We start from the raw sequence: 12,370 nt of genomic DNA, 5'->3' as shown, positions 1-12,370 counted from the left end.
GTAAAACCATCAATGAATGCTTAACTTCACCTGGTGGAGCATCTAGACATGGTGAAGCTCCCCACCCCCACCCCATCCCACCTGTTTCCATCCACGCCCACAACTGTTTTAATATCTGCTCTCCAAAGTCAGGGATATTTAAGTAAAGGAGCTGAACTCCAATTCAAATACTTGTAACAACATACCTGCACGGGACTGGCCTCTCATTACAGCGTTGATGATATTGCACAGCCCCTCCTCCACTTGTCTTCAAAGACCTTCCATGTTCACGGCCCACTACTGGCATTTTATGGATTTGCTAAGCTGTGGGTATTTCTATTTCACTTGCAATTATCAGAACTGTGTTGAACCAGTACATCACAGAATGCTCGGAACTTTTAATTCGTAATTCATCTTTATTAAAGTAAAACCTCTAAAATATATGTAGAAAATAATGTATTGGGTATTTTCACATCCAAGACTGTCATTGAAAGGTTAAGAGGAAGGAGGTCTTGTTTCTAATGTTTTACAAAGGAAATCTATCTCTAGTACCAAATCCCATACTGAGATTATAATATTCTTGTTGTCTAAATTTGTTGAAGCTGTTAAGCTTGTACATTATTTAAAGAAAATGTGTGTGACTTCATTCATAAAGTCTGTCAAAGATAATCATAAAACAATGAAGCAGTCATTTAACCCAAAGACCAGTCCCCTCTAAAGGGAATGTATCTTTTTCATTCAACCAATATTCGGCTCTGAGCCGCTGGCAGTCCTGGCCCTCCAGAGGCTCCCTGTCGTCTTCTGGGGAATCCAGACATGGGAGTAAGCACTTAAAAGTACAGTATGGAAGGAGCTTCTGGGGAGCTAACCTCCCGTGAAGGGGTGAGATTTAAAACCGTTTTCATTGTCACCCTATGCATTACAAAGCTACAAAGCGGAGGGGAAAGCCTAGGCAAGAAATACAAAAACAAGGAGAAAGGGGAGGCTAAGGGAAAACCTACAGCTTTTGAAGAAGACAGCTCGTGCACAGCACATGGAAGGCCCAGATTTTAGGGGTTTTCAAAAAGCAGCCAAAATTTTATTTTTACTCAATCCTTTGTTTATATACCTAAATCAGAAATTAAGCCAAAAAGCATGAAATGAGACCTCCAAGAACTCATATCCTACTCTCAAATAACCAAAACTATTTAAGACCTAAATGGGGCAGATAAAAAAAGATCTCAAGAGCATTCACAGCTCAGGGGATATACATCAAGTCTCTTTGCTTTATATGCAGAAAATTAGAAAACTGGGCTAAACATATATCTCAGAATGTATGTGAAATAATTTGCGTGGGTTAGCCTCACCAAAACAAGCTCGCTGCTCTGACGACACCCTTATACCAGCCCTTCGTTATAACATCAGGGAAAATTGTGAATCAAGAGGGAGCAGTATGGGACACAGGTATCTCATGCATTCCTTTAATGGTAGTTGAATCTTTCAGAGTCAAAATAGGACTGAAAAGTCACAGCAATGGGACAAAGTGCTGCTTTGTTTTAAACACACGCTTTGTCCCTCGAGAACCTCTGGTTAGACTTTTTGTTCAGGAAGCCATTTCATTAAATGTGGTTCAATTCCCAGTCTAAGACCTTCACTGACACACTCAATAACAACAGTCTTATAAATTAAAGTTAACTATAAGTCCTCCCTCTGGTTTCTCTTCTGTGCTTTGTAAATATGTACATCTTTTGCAGGATCATAGTGAACCTTACTCACAGTAAATGGCCTCTCCAGCATCGCTAAGAAGTTGTTGTCCCGTTCATAGCGAATTCGGCAAGCTAAAAGAATCACGGAGCGGTTGCTACTGAGATATTCCAAAGTTTGAAGAAGATCTGCGAATGTTTCCTCTAAATATATGATATCAGCTCCAAGTATCAGGTCAAATTCTCCAGGTGAATAACTCCCCAGATTTTGTCCCCAAGTCAGCTCCTTAACCACAGCCTTGGATTGGATATGGGGAGGTAAGTTGGCTTGAACGTTTGATTTAAGAAATTCTAATGCTACTTTTCGATCCGTGATAGTCACATGAGCACCTAGAATGTGGGACAGAGAGACAGTCATGTGCACATCATATGACTAATAGGTGGGGGGGGGTCAAGTTAAACAGCGGGGTGAGTGTCTCTAATATTCCACCTGACAGCCAGCCAATCATGCCCTTCACGGATGGCTGCAGAAGAGCAGCACGATGACCAGCAGCTGCTTCTGCACGGCCTCCTGGCAAACGGGACCCTCTGATTTGCCTCTCTGACACACCTGTTTGCTAAGCTGTGCCTGTACAACGCGGAGTCCCCAAATGACAAGAAGCTGAAGCTTCTGAATTCTGCAGGCAGAGCTGGCCCCCCTCCACAGGTGTCTACCCCTATACTTCATGCATTAGGTCATGATCTTCAAGTCAGTAGACCCGAGGGTAAAATGGAATCCATAGAAGAAAAATCTAGGAGCTAATGTTATGAAGATGACAAGATACCAAAAACAGGGAAAGGCTAAGCTTTCTGGAGCCTAAGCTTTAAAAGGAATCAAGGGAGAGATTAATTGGCTATTACCAAATCCCAGTCCACATCGCTGTTGGGAAGCAGCATTACGTATTTTATGTATTTATGTATATATAAATTATATATATGTATATGCATATAATTATACATACACAAATTATATATGCATGTACATATCTATATATAATTTTTGGAAAGTGGTAAATTTAGAAATTATTAGGTTGTATCAAAGTACTGTAGGTTAAAATGTGAGATCATGTTTTCTAAATGCTAATTTCTACATGCGGTGTATATAATTAACGAGGCAATATTCTGTTAATGTTTCTTGTGAGTTGTTTACCATGAACCAGTACGGCTGAGAGAAGACTGAACTGGTACTTTACTCATCCTTAAGGTAAAGCAACCGCATAAGGTTGGTCCTGAAAGACCTCATCTGTATTGCAGTAACAATATAATATGTGTAATCCTGTTTAGTGTGGGCCTTGTAAATTCTGAAATTTAACATTGTCATTCATTCTTTCATAGGATGAGCTCTCATTGCAACCCTCCTTAGTTTGTGATCTTCATGGGTAATCCCCCACTCGACTCCAGCCCAGCTACAGCAAGCACCATTTCAGTGGCAGCTCAGACTGATGTTTCTTAGCTTGACCTGTAATGTTAGGACAGTATGTAATTCAATCTGACATTTACAGTCCTAAGCGTGATAAGGAAGAAAACGCTCACGCTGTTAGATTTTACGAGCGTGATCCTACCCTTTGACCATTCAGAGCTAGACAGCATGCTGCCTGATGAGCGCAATTCAGAGATACTTCTCATCTCTCCTGATAATAAAAAAATCACAGACATCCTTTTCCTGGTTTGACTCAGAACTTTATCTCTGGCTTTCTTAACAATCTGCATTTGCGGGCCATCCTGGAGTGATCTAGCCTTTTGCATATCACCTCGGTGTTCATTTTAGTACTTCTTATGTGCAGACCCTTATAATGCCTGTCTCAGGGCGTTTCTGAGGCTACTGCTAACTGGCTAGGGGTTCCAGGAGTTCTGGCAGGATCTTGATGTAAGTTGCTCACTCCCCGGTAACATCTGTCAATTGTACAAATAGCCAAGTAGCTACCATCAGCCAAGATGAGAACCCCTGCCCTCACAGAACTTCCATTCAAGTGAGGAGCCAGACAGTAAGAGGGGTTTTTTAGCAGGTACGTTATTTGGAGACAGACATTAGGGGGAAAATAAAGCAGGAAAGAGAGATGTGAAATGTCCGGAAGTAAGGGAGTTGGGGCTGACATGTCAGACTGAACAAAAAGGGAAGGCTCCAGGGAGAAGGTGACTCAGGTGAAGGTCTGGAGGAATGACTGAGTGCATCACAGGGGGAACAGTCTTCAGGGCAGGCAGAAAAGCAAGTGCCGAGGCCTACAGGGGGCAGGCGAGGAGGCTCCCGTGGTTGGAATGAGTGAAGGAGGAATGAAGCAGTAGATGAGGTCGAAGAAGTAACAGGAGGGAGGCACAGGCCTCTGCAGGCCGCACAGGTCACGTCTCAGAAAGGCTTCGGCTTTTTCTGAGATGGGAAGCCAGTGGAGAGAGCACTGAGCAGAAGTGCCGATGATTTCAGGCTTTAACAGAATTGCCAGCAGTAGGTCAAGGCCAGAAGCAAGGAGTCCTGTGAAGAGGTCACATCAATGACCCAGTGGAGGCGGGTGGATTGCCCCTTGCTGTAACGACCCCAGGCCCCCACCCCAGGCCAGCTCCCAAATACACGTGCCCAGGAGCAGCCTCTCCTGACTCTCCGGAGGAGACAGTCTTCACCAGCCACTCAAGTTTCATCACCGGCTGTCATCCCCGAACAGGGCAGCTCTGCCTGCGGTTTCCTTCTGGGTGTTCGTGGAGGGGCAGGGGCATGGAAGAGGTCTTAGATTTCTTTGGACCCATCAGTTTCCTTTGAATCTTTCTTTCCCTTGCAATTTGGGGAAGATACAGATCATTTGTCCTGTAGTTTCCCACAATCTGGACTTTGCTGATTGTACCATTTGTATAGTTTAGCATGTTCCTGGCTCCTCTGTGTCTCCTGTAAATTTGAGTTTAATTTTTTGAGCAAGACTATTTCAGAGGTGGTGGTGTGTTCTTCATCGAGAGTACCTGGTAGGCTCCATTTTTGTGATGTGAGCAGGCGCAAATACTCAATGTCCAGATCTTTAATTCACTAGATTCCTTTTGCATTTGTTTGTTGAGAAATTTCTATAAAGGGAAGTTTTTTCAATTACTATTTGGTCACTCATTTTGTACAGAAACTGAATAGGAAAGGCAGGATGAACTATGCTCCTCCCTCCCCTTTTATACACCAGATTCCAAAGATCTGATTTCTAAGCATCCTCGAAAGATGACTAATTGGGTTTATTTTATTGGTGTTGTATCATGAACTCATGGATTAAACATTATTTGGTATATTTAAATCCAGTGCCATTATCGATACTGATGTTCAAATTGTCCTATCTTTTGCCAGCGGACTTTGACACAACCCCATGTCATCCTTGTTAGCTTCCTTGCTATCTGGTATAACGAGATATACCGGGGTCATCTTACCATTTCAGGCTACAGAAAATACAACTCCATGACATATTATCAGCCAGTTAAAATTTTTTGTTTTTTTTGTTTTTCTTTAAATGAGAGACAGCAAGTTTGTAGGCTGATGGGAATGGTCAGGTGGAAGGAGGGAAGAAGTGAGCGTGCAGGAGAGGGAAGAGGGGAGAGGGGTTGGGCCGGTGCAGGGCAGACACCGGGCGTGAGAGCGTGGCACGGAGGGCAAGGGCAGAGCCGGTGGGCCCACGCCCGGGACGGTTAGAGGCAGCGTGGGAGGCCACAGAAGTTCTCTTCTGCCCGCGGCAATGTCCTCAGTGAGAAGAGGAAACGTCACCAGCGGGGAGTGTGGACGGGGCACAGAGGAGGTCAGCAGAGGAAGAGAGGAAGCAGAACGGGGCTGCTCCGTGGCATCCCCTGCGTCCGAGGTTCCCGAGCCACCCCGGGGAAGTGAGACCCCGCGGCTGCACGGGCCACACGGGCCTGCCTCAGCCTAGTGAGGAGCCACCAGGTCGGGCAGAGTGCCCAGGGACGGGACGAGGGTGAAGAAGTGACCTCCCGGGAGGCTCACGACGGACTCGTGGGAGCCGGCCCAACACGACCCCACGTCCCGCGGCCACTCGCCGGCTAATGCAGAAAGAACACGTGAACCCCTGCCACCACTTCAGCTGGGACTTTCGTAAGCAACACCTTCCTTTATCGGAACACGGGAGCACAGGCTACGCACTAGAGACCCAGACGTGAGCATAACGATCCTTGACTGCTAGGAGCTCTGGCTCAGGAGGGAGAGGGACACACAGACACAACTGTGAGGCAACGTGGCAGTAAAATATGGAGACCTGGGGGGCCAGAAATGACGTGGTCACAAAGGAGACCCTCTTCAAGAGGGGCAGAGGTCAAAGAAAGAATTCAGAAGGAAGGGAAATCTGAGCTTATAGTGGGAAGATGTGGCATTAACCAGGGGAAAGGGGTGAAGAAAAGGCAGAAGGGACAGGCCAGAAGCCAAAGGTGTGTCCCTGGAACCGCAAAGAGAGTGGCCGCTCTGAAACAGGAGCTGGAGGGGTCAGGCAAAACGGGGTAGAGCCCCATAAGTCTTAGGCTGCGGGGAGGCACAGGGCTTTTTTTTTTTTTTTTTTTTACTAGGCTCCACACCCACTGTGGGGCTTGAACTCACGATTCTGAGATCAAGAGTCGCATGCTCCACCAACTGAGCCAGCCAGGCACCCCGAGGCACAGGGGTGTTTAAGTTCTACCACCCCAGCACTTCTGCATGGAGGATGGGCCACTCTGGCCTACTGGGACGTGGATCTGAGCAGACGAAGCAGAGGCAAGGAGGTCAGGCAGGGGGGATGGGCATACCAGCTCAGAGGAGAGCTCCAGCCAGGCCAGGGGGCATGCAAAGGGAGACCTGCAACCAAGAAATAGCTAAAAGATAGATCCACAGGGCTCGGGGAGGGAGGTGGGGCTGGGGGAGGGGGTCAAGCAGCTGGCTAACTTGGAACAAAAGAAAAGGATGTGTTTGCAAAGGGAAGAAGAGTTCAAGTGTAAACACATGCACTGTTTGAGGTGCTGAGAAACAGCCAGGTAGAGACACGCAGCCTTCAGTGAAATATACAAGTGGAAAGCTCAGTGGAGACTTAGACCGGAAGTACAGAAAACTAAAAGACAACTCTTGGGGCACCTGAGTGCCTCAGTGGTTAAGCGTCTGCCTTCGGCTCAGGTCCTGATCCCTGGGATAGAACCCTGCATCAAGCCCTGCTGGACTCCCTGCTCAGTAGGGAGCCTGCTTCTCTCTCTCCCTCTGCCTTTCCCCAGCTTGTGCGCTTTCTCTCTCCCTCTCTCTCTCTCAAATAAATAAAAACTTTAAACAAAAAACACAACTTTTCCTGAGCAGTATATTTTAAGACTGTTTCCCAGACTAAGATGGTATGAAATCACCTCAGAAGCTTTTAAAATCCAGATTCCCTGACCCCACCCCAACTTACAGAAACCTATCTTTAAAATGGGATACTTTTTTCTAAGAATAGTTTCCGCATAGTACAAAGACATTCTCAAACTAAGAACCAGGGTTTGAAAGTAAGAACTGGACTCCAATTCTAACTTCACAATCCGTGAGCTTTGTGACCTTGGGAAAGTTACCTAACCTCTATCAAGCCTTCATTTCACCACTGAAGAGAGCTCCAAATGGACCCACCCACCACACAGGGGCACTAGTCCCGGGGCGTGGGAACCGCCCTGTAATTAACAGGTGTTTTTTTTCTTTTAACAGGAAAATCTCATCACTCGTTACTAAATTTCTGCAGAGAATTCACCAGGGTTTTATTGGCTTTTTAATGTAATCTGTCTTTTCCTCCCTCCCCCTCAGAGTTAGAATGGAAGCTTCCTGAGAAGGCCGGTATCCAAGCACCTAAAACCAGGCCGGGCATATGGTGGGTGTTCCCTGAATTCAAGAATAAATGACTGAGGTTATGAAAAATCAAAATACTTTAAAAAGGAGAACGATCAACCTCTGACATTTCATAATCACTACCTATTCTAGTTCTCACTGCCTCCTCTCTAAAGACACTAACTTTTCCTTTACCCTCAGGTTTCAACCTCAAAACTAACGCCTAATACTTTGCAGCCACAACAAATAACAGGTATGCAGATCACACAGCAGCACAGAGAGGTGCACACGACGTAACGTTAAATGAGACATACGTGTGTGTACGTACATATACATATGCGTGCAAACATACACACGCCTCTATAACAACAAATTACAACTATGATTAAAAATACAGGGGGAGGCGGGGCACCTGGGTGGCTCAGTCGGCGAAGCATCTGCATGACCCCGGGGTCATGATCCCGGGGTCCTGGGATGGAGCACCTCATCCAGCTCCCTGTTCAGCGGGGAGTCTGCTTCTCCCTCTCCTCCCTGCTTGTGCTCTCTCTCTCAAATAAATAAATGAAATCTTGGGGGGAAAAATGCAGGTGGAGGGAAAAGAATGGAAGGAAACACACCAAAATGGCAACAGTGTGTATGTTGCTGTCATGAACAGTTAGAACACTCGATGGGTTTGTCGTCCCCCTTCTTTACTCTATTTCTAGGGCTATTTTTTAAATAGAGTGACATCACTTTTATAAAAGAAACATTACTTTTCATGATCTTCTAGTTTGTCCAACGCTTATCCCAGGACTATTTGAGTATCTACTGTGTGGCGAGTGCGTCCGGGGCCAAGGACACAGAGAGTGAGGTGCAGTCGCATGTCTCAGGAGGACAAACAGACACAAGAAACAACCGCCTGTTACAAAATGTGACAAAGTGGGGACACAGGTGGTGAGCAGACCAAACGCTGGGGGAGAAGAAATCAGGCAGCAATGAATTCTGCTGTGGGGCAGGAAACAATTCAAAGAGGTGACAATGAGGCTGGGCCAGTAGCACGCATCCCGTATCACAAGAGCAAGGTCTGCGCTCGGTTCCAGCCACTCCCAGAGCATCCATCCTGTGAGGCAACAGCTAACCGGCCCCTCCCTCTGCGCTAGTCTTTGAAGAAGCTCATCCCAGTTCTCCCCACCCCACAGACCCAGATCTCTAGATCACAAGCAGAAATACTCAGAGTGCAATCAACAATTATTTGAGCAGTTGCTTTGTGCCAGTTAATGAGCTAACCGCTTCCTGTGCCTGTTCTCACTGGATCCTCACGTGGCATGAACTGATTATTACCCCCGGTTTATAGGGAAACTGAAGTTGAGAGGTTAAGCAACTTGCCCAAGGTCACAGAGCTAGTAAGAGTTAAAAGAGGTGTCAAAATCAAGTATTACTCTAAACCCATGCACTTTGCCAACTAACACGTGTCTACACCAGCTGATGCAGCTGTGCGTGAGCCCCAGTTCTCCCAGGGAAACAGGAGAAACCTCATTTCCCTTCCAGGTAACTCCTCTCCCATCAGCAAAGTCAGTGTCGAGGAAAGATAATAAACGGCCGCAGTGTCTGACGAGCCTGGTTCGACTCTCAGGTCTCCACTGACCAGGACTTCACAAAGGGGCTTAATCTCCCAGAACCCCAGTGTCACTGGCAAAATAAAGTAAAAAATAATATCTAACACCCATGGGGATGTTGTAAGATGCACAAAAGCCAGTGTATGAGCAAGAGGCCTCATCGGTACCTGCAGCGGCTGTGGTGTGAGACAGATGGAAACCTGGGTCCCCACCACCCTGCCCCGGCTCCCCATCACATTTGGGAAGGCAAGATCCAAACAGAGAAAGGAACACTGAGAAAAGAAAGAAGTTACCAGAAAGAGGACATGATAAAGGAGGGGCTTTCATGGGTCCTCGAGTACCTATACACAGGGAATTCTGGCTCCTGACCACCCCCGAAGTGTGGTCTGAATACCAACAGTGTCGCCATTATTATCATCGCCTGCGAGCTTGTTAGAAACGGAGGCTCTCTGGCCTGACCCCAGACCTACAGGAGCTGACACTGCATTTTGACAAGAGCCCTGGGTGACAATACTGAAGTGATGAATGTTATACATTGTGTCTTAGAAGCTGGCCTACCCTGTCATTGGGTAGTTTGAACTGCATGAGCCAGAAGCTGTAGAAAGGAGTCAACAAAGAATAATAAAATAAAAACAAAGCTTAAGGGCGCCTGGGTGACTCAGTCAGTTGAGCATCTGCCTTTGGCTCAGGTCCTGATCTCAGTGTCCTGGGATCAAGCCCCACATCCGGCTCCCTGCTCAGCAGGGAGTCTGCTTCTCCCTTCCCCTGTCCCTCCTCCCTGTTCAGTGTGTGCTCTCTCTCTCTCTCAAATAAAATCTTTAAGAAAAAAAAAAGCTTAAAAAAATGCTCTTGGCCTAAGTTAACGTGCATATACCAAACAAAAAATGACAAACCCTGATATCAACTCAGGACTGCATACTGTAAATACCATTTTTAAATATAAGATGTCAGTACAAACTATAGCAGGGCTGACCCTTCTTAGAAGAGAAAAACCATCGAAGTTTCCTCAGTAAGGAAGCTACAGGAAACTACAGGAATGAGACTACCTTCCCTACCTGTGTCACAGGGTTAAATCCAATAGAGTATGGGAAGGTCCCTAAACTGTAAAAACCTATGCGCGTGAATACGAGAATTCTCTTTGAACTGCAAGTTGCCTTCAGATCATATTAGTGGCATAAAACTGAAGGGGGCAGGAACCTAATTCAGACAACCTAATTGTCTCTTCAATTGCAATTCTAATTGCCCAAATAAATGTGTTTGCTTAAGAAAAAAAATTTTTAAAAATCTGAAGAAGGCAAAGTAATCTCTCATGAGAAGTAAAGATAACAGGATGAGAGCAAGAACAAGAGGGAAGAAATCAGGCTTACTGGAGTTAAGGGCACCAGCAGTCGACTCAAGCACCGGGCACAGAAAAATCCAGTAAGGGGAAAACTAATATGCGTCTGTGTTGAGGAAAGAGCAATCACACGTCGCAATGAGTTCCACTCACAAAGGAGTGAGCCGGCGTATGGCACTCACCCAGCAGGGCAGCCACGATGCCCACCAGCCCGGTGCCGGCGCCCAGCTCCACCGCAGAGCAGCCCCGGAGCTCCACAGCTCCCATCTCCAGATACGTGGAAAGAACGACGGCCTGAGTCAAAACACAGCGTGATAATTCAAGTCAACAAGTGTTTTAGGAACCCAAGGGTTTCGGGCAGACTTCCCACTAGCAGGAAGACCTCACACACCCCTCTCCCCACGCAAGGTTCCAGTCCCAGTTCAGGAACAGGCAGAAAACTCAGCTGCTGCTGGGAGATTGACCCCCTGGAGCAGGCACAGACACTGCAGCCTCAGGCCCCACAAGATCCCTCCTGGGGACAGTAAGGGGTCAAGGACGCTGGCCACACAACACAGGGTCCCGCTCAATCTAGCCAGTTTAATTTCTTACTGTTTGGTATATGAATTATATCTCAATACAGCTGTTATTAAAAACAAGTAAATAAAGACCAGTCTTATCATCAATGGTGGTTGTCTTCAGAGGCCCAGTGGGGTACTCACCGCATCCCAAACCACCGCTGCGACTCCCAGCTGTCTCCAGTCCTGCCGGATCTGGATCGTGTGGTTCGCAAAGGAGAAGGTGGCAAGAGGCTTGTGGAATTTCTGCAAGCCCACTCCCGCTGTCTCCTCATAGGGCACCAGGGCCATCTCGCCTGCACTGGGCTCTCGGCTGCCTCAAAGCTGTTGGGCAAAAGAAGACTGCGTGACGCTCTGGCCCGGGGGGGGGGGGGGGGGAAGCACTCTCTCTTAAGTAGACCCAAATGCTTTTGAAGGCCGTTTTTTACATGTTCAAAATAAGACGACAGAGGTCGGGGGAGCCTCTAAATCCTTTTTGCATGGCTCTTCCTCTTCTGGGAAGGGAAGAACCCACAACCGCCCGAGTCCTGCAGGATGCCCTAGGCACTCTGCTGTTACCACTGCGTGAACTGGAGCCGCAGTAAGAGTGAACGTAGCGGGGCTGCTAGCCCAGGGCCGCAGTGAAAGTAGTGCTTTCTACACTGTCCGGGCCCGTCTAGACTGCAGCTGCCACCCGCTGCGGTCGGCGGGACAGTGTTCGCCGCTTTGTTTTGGTCTTCCTTCCACCCCCTCTAAATTCAGTACGTTCAACAGTGACGGCCATGGACCCGAACCTGCACTTGGACTGCGTGTTAACGGTTTGATTATCCGGCTTTTTGACACGGTCGCAGTTCCATCTCGCCCAGACTGGAAGCGAAAGACACTCGTGGACCCCGAGTCGCCGGCGGGGAGAGCGAGAGCCCAGGTCCGGGGCGGACTCCGGCGTCCGCGGCTGGGAGGCCTGCCCGGAGTCCCCCGAACCCGCACCCCGGCCCTGTCGAAAGGGCCGACAGGTACGCACTCCCTTCCGGCGGCCCCCAGAGCTCCAGGAACCGGCAGGGGTGGGAGTGGGGGGTCGGGGAGGGCTCCCCCAGCCGCGCGGGACGCGCCCCACCCCGGGAGTGCCGCCCGCTTCCCCGAGCCAGGCCGCTCGGGAAGCGGGGCTGGCGACGCGGCCAGGCCCGAGTTGGGCCTCGCCTCTACTTACTGCTCCGGAGCCTGCCCCGCGTGGCGCGCCTCGCTTTCCCCGCCCCGAGCGCGGCCGCCGCCACCACCCGCCTTAAAGGGCCGGGAGCCCGGAGCCGGCAGCGCGGGCAGGCAGCGGGGGTGGGCGGCGCGCGCGCCGGGAGACACGCGTTTCCGGTCCCTCCTACCCCGGGCAGGTGCTCCCGGTGCGCCGCAGGGCGCGGGGCGCAGGTATGCTGGGCGCGCGCCGG

At 48.6% G+C, this 12,370-nt stretch overlaps 1 protein-coding gene and 1 long non-coding RNA gene across 18 annotated transcripts in view; one reads left to right on the top strand and one right to left on the bottom strand.

Annotated features, from left to right (window-relative positions):
- The window catches only part of METTL21A (methyltransferase like 21A), a 65,752-nt gene that overhangs the window by 51,387 nt on the left and 1,995 nt on the right, over window positions 1-12,370 (bottom strand). For 4 of the 17 annotated variants that reach the window (XR_567629.2, XM_008687423.2, XM_008687425.2 and 1 more), the window contains exons 1-4: window positions 11,729-12,109; window positions 11,100-11,279; window positions 10,581-10,692; window positions 1,735-2,051 (exon numbers count right to left, since the gene is read on the bottom strand). Coding sequence is in view for 15 of the 17 variants with exons in the window: in XM_008687423.2 (XP_008685645.1) it covers window positions 1,735-2,051; window positions 10,581-10,692; window positions 11,100-11,246 (576 nt within the window). In the remaining 2 variants the exon portion in view is untranslated. Of the gene's footprint in view, window positions 1-1,423; window positions 2,052-3,431; window positions 4,743-10,580; window positions 10,693-11,099; window positions 11,280-11,728; window positions 12,119-12,141; window positions 12,279-12,370 lie in introns of those variants that run through there. The other 13 variants (XR_567631.2, XM_040641468.1, XM_008687426.2 and 10 more) reach the window with 10 other exon arrangements.
- LOC121105212 lies at window positions 2,058-3,355 on the top strand. Its single transcript, XR_005837642.1, has 2 exons — window positions 2,058-2,904; window positions 3,036-3,355. It is a non-coding gene; the product is annotated as an uncharacterized LOC121105212 (long non-coding RNA).

The sequence above is a fragment of the Ursus maritimus genome, unplaced genomic scaffold (assembly GCF_017311325.1).
Source record: "Ursus maritimus isolate PB19 unplaced genomic scaffold, ASM1731132v1 scaffold_1, whole genome shotgun sequence".
In the NCBI taxonomy this organism is placed as follows: domain Eukaryota; kingdom Metazoa; phylum Chordata; class Mammalia; order Carnivora; family Ursidae; genus Ursus; species Ursus maritimus.
The sequence above is the reverse complement of the archived record's forward strand: the minus strand, read 5'-3'. Positions and strand labels throughout refer to the sequence as shown.